Source organism: Natator depressus, chromosome 1 (genome assembly GCF_965152275.1).
Source record: "Natator depressus isolate rNatDep1 chromosome 1, rNatDep2.hap1, whole genome shotgun sequence".
Lineage (NCBI taxonomy): Eukaryota > Metazoa > Chordata > Testudines > Cheloniidae > Natator > Natator depressus.
This window is the reverse complement of record NC_134234.1, coordinates 246,535,601-246,555,638: the sequence shown is the minus strand read 5'-3', so window position 1 is coordinate 246,555,638 and position 20,038 is coordinate 246,535,601. Positions and strand designations below refer to the sequence as shown.

The window sequence follows — 20,038 nt, the reverse complement described above, 5'->3', positions numbered from 1 at the left end:
CTTAGATCTACTTACCGTGGGGTCCACACTACGCGATGTCATCAACTCCCCCCACTCTTCTTGATCTGGTAGAGTACAGGAGTCGACGGGAGAGTGATCTGCAGTCAATTTAGTGGGTCTTCACTAGACAAGTGCTGAAAATCCTTCATTTGGAAAGTGGAATGCTGTGATAGCAACTAAGTGACCACTGACAGAGCTCTGGGACAAACCCAGCAGATTTTAGATTCAGACGGTAATAGAGAATGAACATAAGGGAAGATCTGGAAGGAGATATGTTTTGGGCGCATCAAATCTGGCAATATTTCCACTTCTGCAGGTACCAATGATAGGCCTGCTCATTCTGGAGAGACCCGGTGATGTCAGACTGTGCCAGGTGAGATGGTTTCTTCAAAGACTCCATATTCCTCGAGGAGTTCTTCCATTTAGGGAAGTCCAACAACAGTACCAACATCTTAGCACTATGCCCAGTGGGAGACTCAGTGATAGCTACACCGGGACATGAGGTCTCCCTAATCCCAGGTCCAAATGAAGACTTTTCTCTCTCCTCTTAGTCTATCGGGGAGTGAGGTCTCTTATGTTTGGCAGTCTTCTGAGAGACCAAATCCAGCTCCTGGTTTCTGGAGTTCAGAGCCAGAGCGCATGAAGTCTCTGGAGTACTCTGTGGGGCTGAATCTGATGTACAAAATGGGAAGTTGGATCCTGCAGGTCTAAGGGAGCACTCCATGAGGAGCAGTTTTAAATACTCTTCCCTCAGTTTACAAGATCTGCTCTTGAATCCTGCATCTGGACAGGATCTGGGCTTCTGCAAGGGAGTGGAGGCAGCTCGCATTTCCATCACTGAGGGGAAGGACCTGTGGCAGGTCTAGCAAGGCTTGAATCCTAGGGCCTTGGGGCATAACCTGCTAAGCAAGCCACTGGCCAAGACGACCTGAGGAAAAAAGGACCTGACCTTAAAGAAAAAAAAGGAGGGGTGTGGCACAGAAAGGGGAGGGACAGAATAGAAGCACAAACCCTGCTAAGAAACAAAAACTAAAAGAAGCTACTAAGACTATAAAGAAACAACTGCCTCAGCTAGATAGCAGACACTACACAATTCCATGTTGAGCTATGGGCAACTGAGAAGGTATTGGAGTGGTGCAGGTCCGCTCCTTCCTACATGGCCTCATACTCGAGTACACAGAGGCACACTATAAAAGGCATCGACCTGCAGACACTGCTAACAGAAAAGTCTCTGGTCAAGAGCGTACAGGTGCATGCACATCACATGGAGCTCCTACAGGGACAATCACTTGAACTAAACTTATTTATTTTGTGAGAGTAGATTTTGCAGATATCTAAATGTAGTTCAAAATTTATGTATAAATAAAACTTTTAACTTGGACATAATAAGAAGATACGGACCCTTCATGACTTACTATATAAATAAAACAGAACAAGAAATATTCTGTTAAAAGTATCTGAACTTCCATTTCCAGCAGCACGAACATATTCTCTGCTTTTTCTCAACATGAAAAATTAACTCTATATTAATTGTATGCCCTGATTTATTGGAACACATTAACAGATCTGCTCTTCAGACAGCATTGTCTAACTATTTGTTCATGAATATTCCATCATTTCTAAGGCTGTCAAGCAATTTAAAAAATTAAATCGCAATTAATCACACTGTTAAATAACAGAATACCATTTATTTAAATATTTTTGGATGTTTTCTACATTTTTAAATATATTGATTTCAATTACAACACAGAATACAAAGTGTACAGTGCTCACTTTATTTTTTATTACAAGTATTTGCACTGTAAAAAAAATTAGTATTTTTCAATTCACCTAATACAAGCACTGTAGTGCAATCTCTTTATCGTGAAAGTTGAACTTACAAATCTAGAATTATGTACAAAAAAAACTGCATTCAAAAATAAAACAATGTAAAATTTTAGTGCCTGCAAGTCCACTCAGTCCTACTTCTTGTTCAACAAATCACTCAGACAAACAAGTTTAACATTTGCAGGAGATAATGCTGCCCGCTTCTTGTTTACAATGTCACCTGAAAGTGAGAACAGGCATCCTCATGGCACTGTTGTAGCTGGCATCGCAAGACATTTACATGTCAAATGCGCTGATATGTCCCTCCATGCTTCAACCACCATTCCAGGGGACATGCATCCATGCTGACGATGGGTTCTGATCGATAACAATCCAAAGCAGTGCAGACCAACACATGTTCATTTTCATTATTTGAGTCAAGATGCCACCAGCAGACAGATTTTCTTTTTTGGTGGTTCAGGTTCCGTAGTTTCCTCATCAGAGCGTTGATCTTTTAAGACTTTTTAAAAGCATGCGCTACACCTCGTCCCTCTCAGATTTTGGACGGCACTTCAGATTCTTAAACCTTGGGCCGAGTGCTAAAGCTATATTTCGAAATCTCACATTGGTACCTTCTTTGAGTTTTGTCAAATCTGCAGTGAAAGTGTTCTTACAATGAACAATGTGCTGGGTCATCATCCATGACTGCTATAACATGAAATATATGGCAGAATGCAGGTAAAACAGAGCAGGGGACATACAATTCTCCCCCCAAGGAGTTCGGTCACAAATTTCATTAACGCCTTTTTTTTTTTTTTTTTTTTTTTTTTTTTTAAAACAAGCGTCATCATCATGGAAGCATGTCCTCTGGAATGGCGGCCAAAGAACGAAGGGGCATACAAATGTTTAGCATATCTGGCATGTAAATACCTTGCAATGCCAGCTACAAAAAATGCCATACAAATGTCTGTTCTCACTTTTTGGTGACACTGTAAATAAGAAGAGGGCAACATTATCTCCTGTTAATGTAAACAAACTTGTTTGTCTAAGCGATTGGCAGAACAAGAAGTAGGACTGAGTGGACTTGTAGGCTCTGAAGTTTTACACAGTTTTATTTTTGAGTGCAGTTATGTAACAAAAAAAAAAATCTACATTTGTAAGATGCACTTTCAGGACAAAGATTGCACTACAGTACTTGTATGAGGTGAACTGAAAAATACTATTTCTTTTGTTTATCATTTTTACAGTGCAAAAATCTGTAATAAAATTATATATAATTTGATTTCAATTACAACACAGAATATAATATATGTGAAAATTGTAGAAAACATCCAAAATATTTAATAAATTTCAGTTGTTATCCGATGAAGTGAGCTGTAGCTCACGAAAGCTTATGCTCAAATAAATTGGTTAGTCTCTAAGGTGCCACAAGTACTCCTTTTCTTTTTGCAAATACAGACTAACATGGCTGTTACTCTGAAACCAGTTGTTATTCTATAGTTTAACAGTGCAATTAAAACTGCAATTAATTGCGATTAATTTTTTTGAGTTAATCGCATGAGTTAACTGCAATTAATTGACAGCCCTAATCATTTCTTTATTTTTGTGTCTCAAAATATCTAGTACTCACTTAACTGACCACAACATGGTTAAAGCTTCCTATTTATAATCCTCTCTATAAAGCTGATTCCTCAAATCTGAAGTTACTTATGGTTCAGTGAGGATTTTCTGCTTCAGACTTTAAAAAAACAGTTGTGTAACTGTCATGAACTTTACACCATTATTTACAGTACACGGTTATCAAAACATCTGATCAAGCTGTCAATCTCACAGCTACCATATGTTTAAACACATTACAAGTCTTTAATGTGCCATTAAAAATTAGATATGAAATTAGCACTAAATTTTAGGCCTTGAAGAGTATTACAATAAAGCCATCAGAAATGGTCTCTCAGACGAAATAACATGGCAAACCTCGACATAGATTACTGGTGAAAGCTTCTGTCAACTGCGGTCACATGCATATAGTGTCCTTTGAGATTGAAGCTATGTTTTTTTCAACTGGTCTGCTTACCTGCCTCTGCTTCCAACACTGGAGGCACTGGGTGAGCGAATTGGAGGGTGGACACTGGTCATAGTTACTGGTCCTAAAAAACAGGTGAAATTAGAAAAAACCCAACCAGGTTTGTTCATACAAGAAGTCTTACATTTAATTTTCTGTCAGAGAAGTACATAGAGATTTGTGTATAAGTATTCATTTTGATCTCTCGATATTCATTGTTCAGACCACCCTACACATTCTATTTGTAAAACAGACCAGAATATGCTTCTTCCTCTCCTCTACTGTGACTTTCGTCATTCTTTACTCATTTAACCCAAGTCTAGAAAAGAATGAGACATCTTATCCTGCACATTTCCAATCCAGAGTATTTGTTCACTCTTTTTATTTAAAAAGTATTAGAGAAGGCAAAATAATGAAATTCAGAGAGAGTGAATATGCACGCACTTACTGACAGATGGAAAAATCACCACCCGCTAAGTGGAAAAAAGAATTATTTTACTGCTGTAAGTATGTTCATTGGAAAGATATGCTTCACAAGCAGCAAATACATAGCTGTAATACAGGAATGTATAAAGTGCTAATTTAACTAACTACTGGAACTAGGAAAGGAGTAACCTCAGGAAGTCTGACATTTTGTGATGTTCACAGCTTCTGCACTGTATTTGTGTTCTTTCAACCCACAACTAAACACTTCTCCATCCGATATCACAATAGCAGAGTTCCCTCTCTAACCACAACCTCATCTTCCATCTGTCCTCTGCTCTTATACCTCTGACCTCCAATCCAACATCCATGACTTCAGCATTCCCAGACCACTCTGCTGTAGGACTCAGCTGTCAGTGGCTCAACTCAATTCTCTCCATCATACTGTACTCCTTCACCTGTCTCTCGCACAGTAAAATCCATTCCACTAACCCAATTTCCTCTTCCTCTACTCATGAGCACCCCTGAAGAAAGTCCCAGAGGCAAGAACCTCCTCCGTTACAAACTTATACTCCCCTCCTGCAATTTCCTCACCTTTCTCCTTAACCTCACAGTCCCATTAGGTACCTTTACTACACAATATAACACATTATGATATTCCTCATCCTAGATCCTACCTTGTACATCTACCACCTCATGTCCCTCTCCCTGACTTGGATCTTAATCCTCCTACCACCACAACTCAGGTTTCCAGCTTCCCCACTCCACTGTAATTGCTTTAACTTAAGTTAATTGTCTTTAACTACCTCTTCATGGTCAAAGCTTGGTGTTTCTACTCTATCCTCATCCTCCTCAACCTTTCAGCCATCTCAGATAGCTGATCATACTCCATCTTCTTAAATTGTTACCTTCCCATTGTTTTCACAACTCTGTACTGTCTTAGTTTTCCCATCTCTGTGGTCATTCATTCAGCCTTTCAATGGCTGAACCTCCTTCTCTTTTCCTCCACTAGTTTCCAGGCCACTAACAGACCACTTTTATTTTCTCTCTCTACATCTTTTCCTTACGTAACCTCATCTACTCATATGATGCAACAATTTTCTCTGCACAGTCGACTACAAAATTTCTCTCTCCACCCAATTCTTCATTAGTTCGTTGCTCTGACCTTCCTGATTCCCTTGCCATCAACGAAAGCAAAACATAGCCCAAATCAAATTCTGTCTCCCCTTACAAGTCCTCCATGCTACTTAACTCTCTCTGTCACAGTAGACATCATCACCATTATACCTATCACTCAGGCTTGTAACTTGGTTACCAACTTTGACTCCATTCTCTGCCTAGAGCTTCACATCACAGTTATCTAAATCTTGTGGCTCACATGCTCAGGGTCTAACTGATCTCCATATGTGGGGTTGGGATGGAATTTTCCTCTCAGTTTGGCAGTGACTGTGGAGAGGTGAGGGGTTCGCCTTCCTCTGCAGTGTATGGGTACAGGTCACTTACCAGGATTACCTGGGTATATCAGTTACCTGTCAGTATGGGGGGCCTGGGGTATTGATGTAATTCTGTCCCTCCTGTTCTCTCCTTGTGGCACTTAATAGCGTAGTTGCCTCTGGGCTGTAATACTTTGGTATAATTTCAGTTGTTGGGTTTAGAGTGCGAGTGCTGAATGGTCATGGTGGCCTGTGATACACAGGAGGTCAGACTAGATCTGATCTTTTAATCTCTGACCACAAAGCTAAAACTCTTAGTTAGGCCCTCATCTCCCATTTGATCAATGCCAGCCTTCTCCCTTGCCCTGAATTTGTCAGTATGTCGTAATAAGCTAGAAGGCATGATAATACATTTAAGTCAGAGGTGGGCAAAATACAGCCCACAGGCCATATCTGGCCCACGGGACTGTGCTGCCCGGCCCCTGAGCTCCCAAACGGGGAGGCTCGCCCCTGGCCCCTCCCTCGCAGCCATGCCAGCAGCGCGGCTTGTGCCCGCCCACCTCCCTGGCTTTCCAGTAAGCCTGTCCTGCCGTTCTGAGTGGCATGGTAAGGGGGCGGAGGGAGGGGGGTTGGATAAGGGGCAGGAGGTCCCAGGGGGCAGACAGGGGGCGGTTGGATGGGGCGGAGGTTCGGGGGCAGGGGAGCGGTCAGGAGACAGGGAGCAGGGGCGGTTGGATAGGGGGTGAGGTCCTGGGGGGGCAGATAGGGATGGGGGTCCTGGGAGGGGGCGGTAAGGGGACAAGGAGTGGAGGGGGGTTGGATGGCTCTGGGGTCCCGGGGGGCCTGTCAGGGGATGGGGTGCAGGAGGGGTTGGATAGGGGGTGGGGTCCTGGGGGGGGGGGGGGTGGTGGTTAGGGTCGGTCAGGGAGCAAGAAGCGGAAGGGGTGGTTGGATAGGTCGGGGGTTCTGAAGGAGGTTGTCAGGGGGCAGGAAGTGGGAGAGGGCGGCTAGAGGGCAAGGGCCAGGCTGTTTGCGGAGGCACAGCCTTCCTTACCTGGCCCTCCATATTGTTTCGCAACCCCGATGTGGCCCTTGGGCCAAAAGTTTGCCCACCCCTGCATTAAGTTGATAAATGGGAACTCTGAGATCAGGGAGTAAAGTGCTAGATTCCCCACCACACCATTTAAAATCAGGATAATCACCATACCCAAGAGGCCTGGAGATGGCACTGATGAATTTGGTGACTGGACGGTTCTGTTTGAAGGGGGTTTTGGCTGGCTCTGCTCCACAATACCATCTTTCCTTACAATGTTATCCAGTGTAATGTTTCCCGAACACTCAATCTAAAAGACGTAAGAAGGGAGGTTATTGTTAAGACAGAAATACTGTGATCAATATAGACACCTTATCTTAGTTTGCACTTCCACACCCTCTTTCAACATGCTCATTTATTTCATTTAATTAAAAAAGAACAACATGCAAATATATACAATTCAAAGAATTAATTCAGGAATCACCCAATAAGCAACCCAAACACATTCCACATCCTGGCCAGAGGACATGCATATTCAGTAGAAAAGGTACACAGTGTCAGCTAAGTGGTTATGTCTATTCAGCCATGACACATGAAGACAGAAAAATGAGACACCTGTTTTAGAGCAAAACCAGTCCCAATTTATCATCCCAGCCCACTGAAATTTTCACACATGCTGCAGGATTAGAGAAATGGCCTTTGAAACACAAATACTCTAAATAAGAGCGTTTGGCTAGAAAACACAAATAACTTTAGGATCATACTTTTCTAAAGCATTCACATGGCAAGCTGCACCTTGCAAATCCACCTGTAGAGGCTGCACTGACCTTTGACACTGTAGATTAGTGTGATGATGTGACTACTGTGAAGTGTTCCAAAAAGCACATTACATTGTTCTGAATCACTACTAATATGGTGAGGTATCTAATAGCATGTATTCAATGATACACAAGTGAAACAGAGCTGCTGATAGTCTTGTACATGCAGAACAATGTTAAAGTACTTGTCATGGATTCAAATTACATGATTATGATTGTAGAGTGTGATGTGTTTTGAGTGTGTTAACTAAGTATCTTAAAACAATTTTAAATGATGGGGTATCCAGTTCTCATTACATTGTGCTATCACAATGCCTCTGCCAATGTTTTCAATTAAAAAAAATAAAAGATAAAAAGGTTATCCAAGATCCGAGAGCAACTCAGAAGGACCAGGAGACAGGAGGAAGAAACAGGGATGAATAGCAAATTACCGCTGAAATGGTATGAAATTTCAGTTATTCATAAACTGTTGAGAGCTGTTAAAGTGCACTTTTCTTGTTTCTGACACAATGAAGTAGATCGCTTAAAGTTCAAAATATCTAATTTGGCCCTCTGATAAAGATGTAGTAATCTGAAGAGACTCTTGCTGTATTCCAGTTCAAAGTCTATTAGATAAAACACAGCAAGATTATGACACTGCTTCCCCTCCTACCACACACAAATTGTGGGAGATGAGTTAACACCCATTCCCACCCACAGGAAAAAAAAATACTGAATGCGCTGATGAAGAAAAATTATTTCAGCCTAGCACTGTATATTAATATCTACATGGGACAGACTTTCAATTATACAGAAACCTCAGTAATATAGTACTGAGACCCTAGATTTATAGCATGTACTATTACATGTTCTGGGTATTGATGACCAAAGCTGAGGAAACTCATTTTTTATTAGCAGCAACTGAAGAAGATGACAGATGAAGGCTAGTAGGTGTCTACATAAAAAGAGTACAATTGCATTTTTCATTCTTACTCTTCCTGCCAGTTCTAAATCCCTTAAAGGCAGTGCCTCCAGAACAGTGCAGGAGCACTGTCTCCAGGACCATGTAGGAAAACTGAACTGTTGCTTTCTATATTGTACCAGTTTGGTAGGCAGAGAAAGAATTTCAGTGTCAAAGACCTTTCCACTGATCACCTTTTGCAAACAATTCACTTTAAAATAAAAGCTATAAACCATTGCTTGTGTGTTACTCTTACATCAGGAAGAGAAGGTAGGGTATAGGAACTACCGACTGGAGAACTCAGATCTATCATGGGTGGACCAAATGTCTTCCCATCATACCCTGCAGCACTAGTAACAGTGGGACTGGAAGGGGTGGATGTAGTGCTGCTTGCAGTTGACGGAGCAGCTGATGCTTGTCCACTGCTTATCTGCCACTAAAAAAACAAAACAAAACAAAAACAAAAAACAACAACCAGAATTCATCATTGTTCTTTTGCGTGGTAGAAGACATCTATTACATACACTGACACTAACATGTTTGAACTAAGCAAGCAGCAACACAAAAGCAGAATGAGTTGAAATTAGAACTGAAATTCATATTTGCTTTGTAGCCTCAAATCGTGACTCACTAGAAATGGGAAAAAAGAGAAGTAAGAGGTAGGACAAATGTACGAGATTTTTAAAACTTAAAATTTAATTTATTTCCTGCTGATAACGTGCATTAGTATTTACATGTGGGAACATGCACAATGTTGCAGAGGGACAGAATAGTTTTAGTGGAATAAATGCACTACCAACAATGGGCTGAATGTGAAAACCTGCTCCTGTATTTTTAGTACTGTAAACTAGGTACTGTTATTTAAGTGGACAGTGGAATGATGTTAAGGTGTTTTTTTTTTTCAAATGATTTAAGAAGGACTTGTGAAGCAATCTTGATCTTCTCTTTGATTCAGCTCACATGATTGTGATAGCCATGGCACTATTATTCCATTTCTTAGGTCACAGATCAGTGTTTCATTCCTTCCTATGGTGGCAAGATACTCTGCTCTTTTTAAGTGTACGATAAGCCTTAAATGGTGTGTTGGTTCATTGGTATTTGCCTCATTGAGCAGCTAGAAAGTAGCTGAAGTATTCACTCTTATCCCCACATAACTGCTGATCAGCTGGGGATTGATCACTTGCAGCAGAAGGTCCACAACTGTGGAATTTCTTTCCTCTCTTCATCTGTAAGAGTCCAGGCATGGCAAGCTCCAGAGCCTAGTGGCAGCTACAGCTTTTTAAGCAGGCTTTTGTCTGTTTACTGATGCAGTAGCGAGCGGGAGAAATTAGAGGGCGGGGTTTTGTACTCTGTTTGTCGTAGACTGCAGTGAACAGAACTTGTGTTTGTGTTAAGTTTTGCAGGCTGCCCAGAAGTCAGTGATAGATACAAAATAAACATAGCAATAAATTAAAGCAAACATTTAAACCATAATTCACTCAGTCTACATCTACACAATAGCACTTACTGCAGCACAGCTGCACTGATGCAGCTGCGCTGCTGTAGCGCTTGGGGTGATGATGCTCTAAGCAAGCGGAGGGCAACCTGCGGCCCGTGAGGGAAGCAGCGGCCAGCACATCCCTATGGCCCACGCCATTTCCTGCAGCTCCCATTGGTTGGGAAAGGCGAACTGCAGCCACTGGGAGCTGCAGGCAGCCGTGCCTGCAGACAATCAGCGTAAACAAACTGTCTTGCGGCCCACCAACGGATTACTCTGACAGGCCACAGGCTGCCCACCGCTGCTCTAAGCAGACAGGAGAGAACTCTCCCATTGGCTTAGTAACTCCTGCCTCTGAGAGAGGCGGTAGCTATGCCAATGAGAGAGATAGTACTGTCTACACCAGTGCTTAGGTCAGTACAACTTAATGGCTCAGGGGTATGGTTTATTCACTCCCCTAATGACATAAGTTATACCGAAGTAACATGTTGTGTAGACAAAGTCTAACTCTTTCTCTAGTCAAAGTAGTTGGAATGGACTGGACTTGACAATTAACTCATTTCAAAATCATCAGGTATCTTGTCATGAACTAGACTAGTGGCTCTCAACCTGCGGGCCGCTTGCGGCCCAATCACCACACAGTTGTATGGCTCAGAGACTATATATATAGTGTGGATGCTGCCCACGCAGCCCACAATGGTAAACAGGTTGAGAATCACTGGACTAGACAGTAGAATATTCGCTGTAAATCCATCCCGGAAAAGTAAGGAATGTAAGTTATAAAATGAATGTTTACAGTATTCAATTTTTATTTTTGGGTGGGTGAGTGGAGAAAGTTTACCTGTTTAATAGCTTGTTGTGCCAAGAATGCCATCTGCAATGGGTTGGGCTTTATTGTTAGTCTTGGTACATTCTGGTTCTGGGGACACCTCATTTGTTGAGCAGGAAGAATTGACCCATTAGAGTTGGGATTGTGATTCTGAAAATTAATCAAGCGTGGAGGTGGCTGCTGGAAGAGACAGACAATCCCCTCAGTTAGCTGTCTGAGGACTAACACCAAACACTCCAGAAAAAACTGTTCCCTCAACTTCCTATTTAAACTTTTAAAATACATGACAAACATAGTATTGAACCATTCACTCAAATGTAAGATGAAATCAGATCTCAGCATTGATGCATCTTGACAATTAAGATAAGAGTAAAATATAACAAGTTACAATTAACTATTCTATCTGAACTAATCACTGAGGCAAATTGTGTAATAATATGAAAAGAGGAGGTTACTTACCTCTAACTGGCGGTTCTTCTGTATTCCACTGTGGGTTACACCTGGGCACCACGTGCCTGGACCCGGAGAATTTGAAAGCAGTGTCCATTGGTCCGCATGGGTGTCCAGGCTCACTTTGTGCTTCTGACCGAAGGGATAAAGAGTGGGGCAAACCTATTGCCTCTCCAGTTCCTTCTCTACCACAAATCAGATAAGATTCGAAGCAGAGGGGAAGGAGGACGGATAGTGAGATACAGGTAAGGACCATGCATCCAAAAGAACCTCCAGTTCTTTAAGTAACCTCCTCCTCTTCTTGGAGTGATGGTCCCTGTTCCATTCCACTGTGGGTGATTGACAAGCCGTACCTAAGCAGGAGGAGGGTTTGACGATGTAGACAGTAGGACTGATCAGGGTACCACCATCCCAAAGGAGGTATCGGCAGAAGAGTCCTGCACCGGTGCATGCTGTCTTGCAACTGTGGTTGCTTTACAGATGTCTAGGAAGGGTCCCTCTTGAAGAGATGCCATAGTTGTTGCTTGTGCTCTGGTGCAACAAGGTTAGAAAGCGGAGAGTAGGATGCAGCCAGAAATCTATCTGAAGATTCTCTGGGTGGAGAGGACATGCCCTCTGACTCTTTTTTTCTATAGCGACAAGACACTCTTGGGGAATACTTGATTAGTTTTGTTCTCCGTAGGTAAAAAGCTAAGGCTCGCCAAACATTGGGGGAGTGGAGTCTTCATTCCTCTGTGGAAGCGTGCAGTTTTTGGAAGATCACAGGTAACTGAATGGATTGGTTACGGTTAAATTCCTAAGCTACTTCTGGGGGCATTTGGGGTATAGACACAAAAATACCTTATCGTTATGGAATTTATGTATGGAGGATCTGTCATCACCACTCCAAGTTCATCAACCCTTCTCGCTGAGGTGATGGCTACAAGGAAAGCAACCTTTATGGAAAGAAGGGACATGGAGCAAGTAGCTAAAGGCTCAAAGTGGAGCCTCATGAGTAGAGAGAGAACAAGGTTTAGGTCCCACCAGGGAGTAGGCTTCTGAATAGATGAGAAGGTTCTCATTAGGCCTTTGCAGAATCTACTGGTCAGTGAATGTGGGAAGACCAAGTAGCCCTGAGAAGGTGGATGGTACGTGCTGATCATTGCCAAATGAATCCGCAAGGAGCTGACGGACAAACCTGATGTTTTCAAAGATAGAATACAGTCCAAGATGACTGGGAGAGAGAGTAGTCTCTGGGAGGATGTCTCTCTTATGTGCTCAAGAAAACAAGCGCTTCCATTTAGCTAGGTAGCATTTTCTAGTAGATTCCTTTCTACTATTAGGGAGGATGACTTGTACAGTTGTGGAGCATGAACATTCTTGGGATGATGCCCATCCAAATACCAAACGCATTCTCAGGATGATATCCATCCAAATACTGAGGACTCACTGGGAGGTGGACATGGATCAAGGTGCTTGATCTTGCCGTGCCACTGGGTCAGGAGGTTGGGAAACATTGGGAGGGCAGTTAGTGGTTGGGATGATACGTAGGAGGTTGGGAAATCAGAACTGTCTGGGCCAGAAGTGGACGATCAAGATGACCTGTGTGCTGTCCTCCTAGATTTTGCGTAGAACTCGTAGCAGGAATGGTAGTGGAGGGAAGGCATAGCTGTATTGGTCCAACCAGGGAAGAAGCAGACTGTTACCCTAGGAGTGGCGGCCCAGGGCTCCTATGGAGCAATATGTAGTGCATTTCCTGTTTGTTTCAGGAAGTCAACAGATCGCTGGTTGGGGTTCCACAGAGGGAAAATATTGTGCAGTACCAAGTGGTGGAGCTCCTGCTTGTGGTCGACGACGAAATATGTCTGCTGAGAGAATCTGCAAGTACATTTTGCTTCCCCAGAAGGTAGGCTGCCAATAGGGTGATTTGATTGCTGATACTCCAGTTGACGTAGAAGACAGTCATAACATTGTTTGACATACGGACACAGAGTGTACGGATGAAGGGAACAAAAGAGAGACTCATGCCTTCAAGACTGCTTGCAACTCCAGGACATTGACATGCATTCTGGACTCTTGAGATATCCAAGCACCTTGTGCTGTGTGACTGTCATGTGGCCCTCCCAACCTAACAGGGATGCATCTGTCTGCAGAGGAAGGGAGAAAGGGGAACCCCATGCAGACCTGATGAGGATTTGTCCACCATAGCAGGGAAGACACTACCTTGGGATGGAACTGTCACTATGAGGTTCGTGGAATGGTGGCTTGGGGAGTATACCAACTGCAGCCATGTTTGAAGCCAACAAAGGTGGAGTCTAGCGAAGGTGGGGACCTAGGTCAGATGGCCTTGTGCACCTACAAAAGACATATGTCTTGACTGGTACTTGAGGATTACTTGTGATGTAAGCTAGGATATTGTTCGTGGTCTGTAACCTGTCTCTGATCAGGTATGCTCTTGTTATGATAGAATTTAAGGTTGCCCTGATGAAGTTCAGAGATTGCATGGGAGTGAGAACAGATTTTTCTGTTTACACACTGATTCCCAGCGAGGAGGAGATGTGCAGTATCAGTGAGGTTGATGCATAGGCTTCCTGGTGGGACTTGGCTGCAAGGAGCCAGTCATCGAGGTAGGGGAATACAATGAAACCACATCATCTGACGTGGGCTTCTACTACTAAGAATAACTTGATGAATACTCTGGGGACGATCGCTGTTCTGAAGGGGAGTGCTCTATACTGAAAATGGTTAGAATCCACTATGAATCTGAGAAAATGTCTGTGGGCAGGACTAATATCTATGTGAAAGTAGGCATCCTTCATATCGAGATCCGTGAACTATATGCCATTTTCTAGAGATGGACCTATTGCTGCTAGTGTGACCATGCAAAATCTGAGTTTATGAATGAAGCGGTTGAGATGGTGGAGGTCGAGAATTGGTTTCCAACTGCCCTTCTTTTTGGGTATCAGGAAGTAAGACTAATAAAACCCTCCCCCTTGGTATTGAGGAAGGACATGTTCTATTGCTCCTTGCTGCAGTAAAAGTCGCCTCTTGTTGAGAATACTCTCGTGAGAGTGGTCCCTTAAGGGGTGGTGGGGTCTTTGGAGGAGGTAGGAATGCAAACTCAATTGGACAGCCAGAATGGATGACATTTAGCATCCGTCTGTTATCACACTCCAGGTGTTGAAAAAAGTATCTTTCATGGTTCTCGAGCTCCCATCAAAAATAACGTTAAGGCAGTGGCTGAGACTGAGGTGCCACACTTGTTGCAGAGAGTGTAGGGAAGCAGGACTTTTGAAACCTCTGTCTCTTACGTGGTGGTTCATAGGCCCTCTGAAGGAAAAACTGCTGAGCCATGTGTCTAGATTTAACCGATGGGCAGTGAAACTTCTTTTTAAGGGCAGGTTCGTATATCTTCAGCAAGTGGAGGGTAGCCCTGGAATCTTTCAGGGTATGGAGGGACTTGTCCATCTTCTGATTAAAGCGGTGTGATTCAAAGGGGAGGTCCTCAGTAGTATTCTGGACCTCCCTAGGGAGCCCTGACACATGGGAGCCATGATTCCCTGTGCATGATAAAGGCAGTAGCCATAACTCTAGAGGAAACATCAGCAGCATCGACTGCAAATTGGAGTGCAGTCCTGGCTATCAGTTTCCCTTCATCTATCAGAGCCTGAAAATGTGCTCTGTCCTGTTGTGGAGGGCTCTCAGTAAACTCGGCATAGTTCAGGAAATCGCATTTAGCCAATAGCACCTGGTAACTGGCTATCTTGACCTGGAGGCTAGGTGAGAAGACCTTTCTTCCCAGCAGATAGATGTTTGCCCTGGATCAGCAGGAATAGACCAGGGATGTTGCTGTCTCGCACTTTCAGAAGCGGCATGGACCACCAGTGAGTTGGGAGAGGGGTAAGAAAACAAAAATTCTGTACCTTTGGCTAGCACGTAATAATGCTTCTCTACCCTATTGGTGGTAGGAGCACAGCTAGCAGGGGTGTGCCAAACTGTCTTAGCTAGCTCCAGTATAGCTTCCTTAACAGGGAGAGCTATTCTATTGGGCCCATAAGTGTGCAGGATATTTAAGAGTTTGTCCTAGGAGTCTTGGATCTCCTCAAAAGGAATTTGAAGCTCTCCAGCAACTCTGAGGAGAAAGTCCTGGAATTGCCCAAAGTCACTGTTGTTGGGTAAGGGAAGGGGATACAGAAGTCACCTTTTTGTCTAGAAATGACAATGGCAGTCTTGCTGGTTCTGGCAGAAGTGCTGGATCTGGAGCATAATGTTCCTCCTCCTCCGATGGATGAAGGTGCAGATCTGAGTGTCTCCTTAGATGGGAGGCAAGGGATGGCTCCCTAGCAAATCAGATCAACTCTGCAAATGGATACTGTCCAAAGGCCCCCAATACAGCCAGTAGGAGGGATAGATAGGTGGTCATGGGGCCCCCATGGCATGAGGTACCAGCAGCTCAGAGTGAGTTTAGGCGGATGTTGGACCCAAACCAATATGGGTCTTTTAGGTGGTGGAGGACACACAGGGTCAGGGAAAAGCAGTTCATCAGAGGGTTTAGAATCTCCCAGGGAGAAGGCTGATTCTGGTTCCAGTGGCAGTATTGCTGATGCTGTTGGAGGGGAGATGTATTCTGCATATGGGACGGGTGATAAGTTCCTTCCAGCAGTTGATTCTCCCAGAGGCAATATCTCCCTGGAAGTGGAAGAGCCTGGTGGAGGAGCGGATTCCAGATCTGGGAGAGCGAAAACGTCCTTGAGGTGGCAACAGATTCATATCTCCCCAGTGTGAGAGGAGTTCTGCTTGTTCAGGCCATTGGAAGTGGTGAGAAGGGTGGTATCTGAAGTTGGCAGTGATCAGAATTCGTTGGTGCCAATGGATCCCAGGTTTTGGGACATGCTAGGGATGACAGTACCGATGGAACACAGTCTGGTACAGATGGAGCCCAATGCTTATGGGCTTTCTTGTTGTGCCACTGGGACTTCATACATCCTAAATCCTCATAGGCCAAGTTAGTGGGCTTGTTTACAGCCAAGTCAGACTTCTTTGAAGTGGACTTAGAGGAAGACTTAGTCTCATGCTTATGAATGTGCTTCCTAGCTTCCTGACAAGATCCCGCCATGGAGTCCATTAGGGTAGATTCTCCCAAAGCAGAGTCAGACTTTGCAACAGGAGGTGCACTCCTTGCTGAGTCAGGCTTTCGTACGAGGGGAGTTCCCTAGTCTGGGTCTGATAGTCATGGCCTTCTCCATGAGGTATTTGCGGAGTTAAAGTTCCTCTCCTTCTTGGATACGGCTGAGGAACGATCAGCCGATACATCGCGGCGAGGTGCAGGGAGCTGCCCCAAGGCAGTATAGGCAGCACTGGTGGTTGCCGCTGACTGAGAAGGATCATGGCAGGAAGCACAGAGTTTGAAGCCTGGAGTCCTGGGCATAGCGGTGTCCCAGGGTTTTTAGACTAATTTAATGCTAAACAGTAAAAACTATTAAAACTGTTAACACTATTTACAAACTGATGATTTTTATTTTGTAGAACTAAGCCGAAGCTGTGGAAACTTAAAGGTTCTGTTCGGAGCACGCAGCGGTGAGAAGGAACTTGAGAGGCAGTTGGCCGCCCCATCCTTTATCCCCTTGGAGAGACAAGGTGAGCCAGGGTGCATGTGCAGACCAATGGACACTGCTTTCAAATTCTCTTGGTCCAGGAGCATGTGTAATCCACAGTGGAATACAACAGGGACCATCACTCAAAGAATAAGAGTTCTTTACAATGCTTAGAGATTATCTGGAAGTTCTAGAGATACGGGCATTGAGATCTTGAAAAAAATGCTGTAAATACATACAATATGGGCTTCCTTATAACTATATGTGCTAAAGACTGCTGCGCCAATGAAATGTCACTAGAAGTCACCCTGTTATCATTCTATTAGAACAAGTACGATCAGACATGTCTTCTCTCTGGAACAATGATAGTTTACCTGATGAGAAGTGGGAGTGTGCTGCATGGGCCCTGGAATTCTTGGGTTCGGTAGACCCATTGGGCCTACCCTGCGTTGAGCCTGCTGCCTCTGAGCCATCACCTGCTGCTGCATGTGCTGGAGTCGTAGTTGAGCTAAACTGATCTGTGTTGGGAACTTAGACAGTTGGTTTGAAGGTAAGCCACTTTGTGGCTGTAAATTTTGTTCCATCACAGGGCTCTTGGGCATGTGTAGTGGGGTTTCTTTATCTTCAATTACCAGAGAACCTGGTAAAAAATAAAAATATATGTTTTAATGTTCACCTTACACTTGGGAGATATGCAGGTTCTCATAATTTCCCTCTTTTTATGCCATCAGGTCACCATTCCTAATTGCAGTTTAAAGGATGGGTAAACAATTCTTTCCAAAATCTGTATCAGTGGCTGCAGAACTGTGTGCATTACTGTGCCATCGATAACAATGAGGGCCCTTCCATTACACTGAAAACTATGGGTTATTTAACTTGAAATGAGATACTTGATAATGCTCTTATTTCATTTTCTTAGATATATTCTAAACAGCACCCAATCGCTAAGTTGTTTAGTAACACCCAGTTAGCCTTCGGATATTATCACACTGCCAGTAAAGAGTCTAGCTAGTATTCCAGCTAACACAACTTCAGACCTGAGATTCTTCAATATACAAGAACTCTTACAAGACATGGTCTATGGGGAAAAAGAGTTCCCGATCAACCTTGACTCTGAAGCTTTAACCCCTGGTGGCTTCAACTTCTGAAACTGTGTAATAAACCATGGAGACACACCAAAAGGGGCCAGTGCTAAATCATTATTTATGAAACCATTCTAATAGCCTGAAACACACAGGCTCCCACATGGAATTCCTGTTCCCATTTCAGTATCTCAGACTTCAAGGGAGCAGAACCCAACAATTCAAAGGCATATCAGAAGGAAGGAAAGAAAGGTTACCTGGAAATAAAGAAAAACAGCTTCTTTTATACTTATTCACACACACATTACTCACATGGCTGGACGGTTCACCCCTGAGGAAAAATACAGATACACCTCTTTTGTGATCTCTTTCCCAAAGACAATAAACAGTTATTAACTTGTTCTGTAATGACTGTTCTTCAAAATGTGTTGCACACATCCATTCCACTTTGGAATTAGCTGCGCGACGATATAAAGGGTGGAGCCACTGTTCTGTTGACCCCTGAGTCATGGAATGGACATGTCCAACAAATCTCGAACAATTACAGAACAGGTTAATAACTGTTTTCTTTGGGTGATTACATGTGTCTATTCCACTTCAGGTGACAAGCAGTTCAATCTGGAGATGCACTGGAGTCTACTTGAATTATTGTAGGACACGTCCAAATCTGGCATCATCTCTAGACTGTTGGGAGATGGCGTAATGAGAAGCAGAAGTACGTATTGATGACCAAGCTGCAGTGCTACAATTGTCCAGTATAGGCATGTGAGATAGAAATGCTGCAGAGGCCACATGGGATCTCGTTGAACGTGCCAGCACCCTATCTGGCAGAGTTACAGTGGCCAGGACACCCCACAAATGTATACAGGAGGAAATCCATGACAAGATTCTGAAATGAGACTAGAAGACCCATGACTGCCACAAACAGCTGTGAGGACAACCTAAACAATTTAGTTCTGTCCAAGTAGAATGCTAATACTCTCCTAACATCCAATAGGTAGAGCCTCTCCTCATCCTTAGCATGAAGCTTAGGAAAGAAAGCTGGTAAGCTGCTAAGTGACCGATATGGATGAGAGAAACCACTTCGGATGAGGGCATAGGTCTATCTTCTCCTTGTAGAGGACTGTATGCAGTGGATCAAATACTAGAACTCTCAGTTCACCTACTCGCCAGTTACCTCAATGAGGTAAGTACCACCAAAAAGGCGACCTTCACTGAGAGATGGAGCAACAAACAGGTAGCCAGAGGTTCAAAGGGAGGACCCATTAGTTTTGCTAACACTAGGTTTAAGTCCCAAGGAGGAACAGAATCCTTACCTTGGGTATATAACCTTTCCAGACTCTTTGAAAGCCTGACTGACATGAGGTTAGAGAAAAGAGTGATTACCAGTCAGATGGCGGAAAGCCAAGATAGCTGCTAGGTGAACCTTAACAGAACTAACAGCAAGACCTTGTTATTTTAGATATAACAAACAGTCTGGTGTATGTTGTATTGGAGCCTGGACAGGGGAAACCCCTTTTTGCTGAGACCAAATGGAGAATCCCTTGCATTTCAATAGATAAGCCTACTTAGTAGAAGGCTTTCTACTATTCAAGAAGATGTTTTGTACTTCCTTTGAACAGATCTCCTCTTGAGGGGTTAACCAGGGAGCATCCAGGCTGTAAGGTGAAGGATTTTCACATTGGGATGAAGGAGGCAACCATGGCCTGGTGAAATCAAGTCTAGGTCTGGTGATAGCGTCAATGGAGACCTGCTTGAGATGCTCAGCAGAGTGGAAAAACCAAGACTGAGCAGGCCACATCAATGCTGTGAGTTTCACGCGAGCATGGTCCAGTTTGATTTTTAAACACCATCCGGGTGTGGTAAGCTAGATGAATGGCTCAACTTTTACATTTATGAAGTGAACTAATCCTGGCCAGGCCATAGCCCTTGAGTCTTCAGAGAACCCAGGTGGACTGTCACAACCTAGGGCGGAAGTGTCCATAACCAAAGTCAAAGTAGGTTGTGGGGGAACAAAAGGAATAAGCGCACGCGCGCACACACACACACACACACACACACAGGATGAGTCTATCCATCAGTCCAAAGAGGCTAAGATCCATGTGGTCATTC

The 20,038-nt window shown here is 43.7% G+C and overlaps 1 protein-coding gene across 1 annotated transcript in view; it reads right to left on the bottom strand.

The window, feature by feature from the left end:
* Window positions 1–20,038, bottom strand: part of TRIM24 (tripartite motif containing 24) — an 89,354-nt gene that overhangs the window by 22,621 nt on the left and 46,695 nt on the right. Inside the window, exons 9-13 of the mRNA XM_074940304.1 lie at window positions 17,219–17,484; window positions 10,834–11,001; window positions 8,772–8,951; window positions 6,932–7,067; window positions 3,881–3,953 (exon numbers count right to left, since the gene is read on the bottom strand). Coding sequence (XP_074796405.1) covers window positions 3,881–3,953; window positions 6,932–7,067; window positions 8,772–8,951; window positions 10,834–11,001; window positions 17,219–17,484 — 823 coding nt within the window. The remainder of the gene's footprint in view (window positions 1–3,880; window positions 3,954–6,931; window positions 7,068–8,771; window positions 8,952–10,833; window positions 11,002–17,218; window positions 17,485–20,038) is intronic.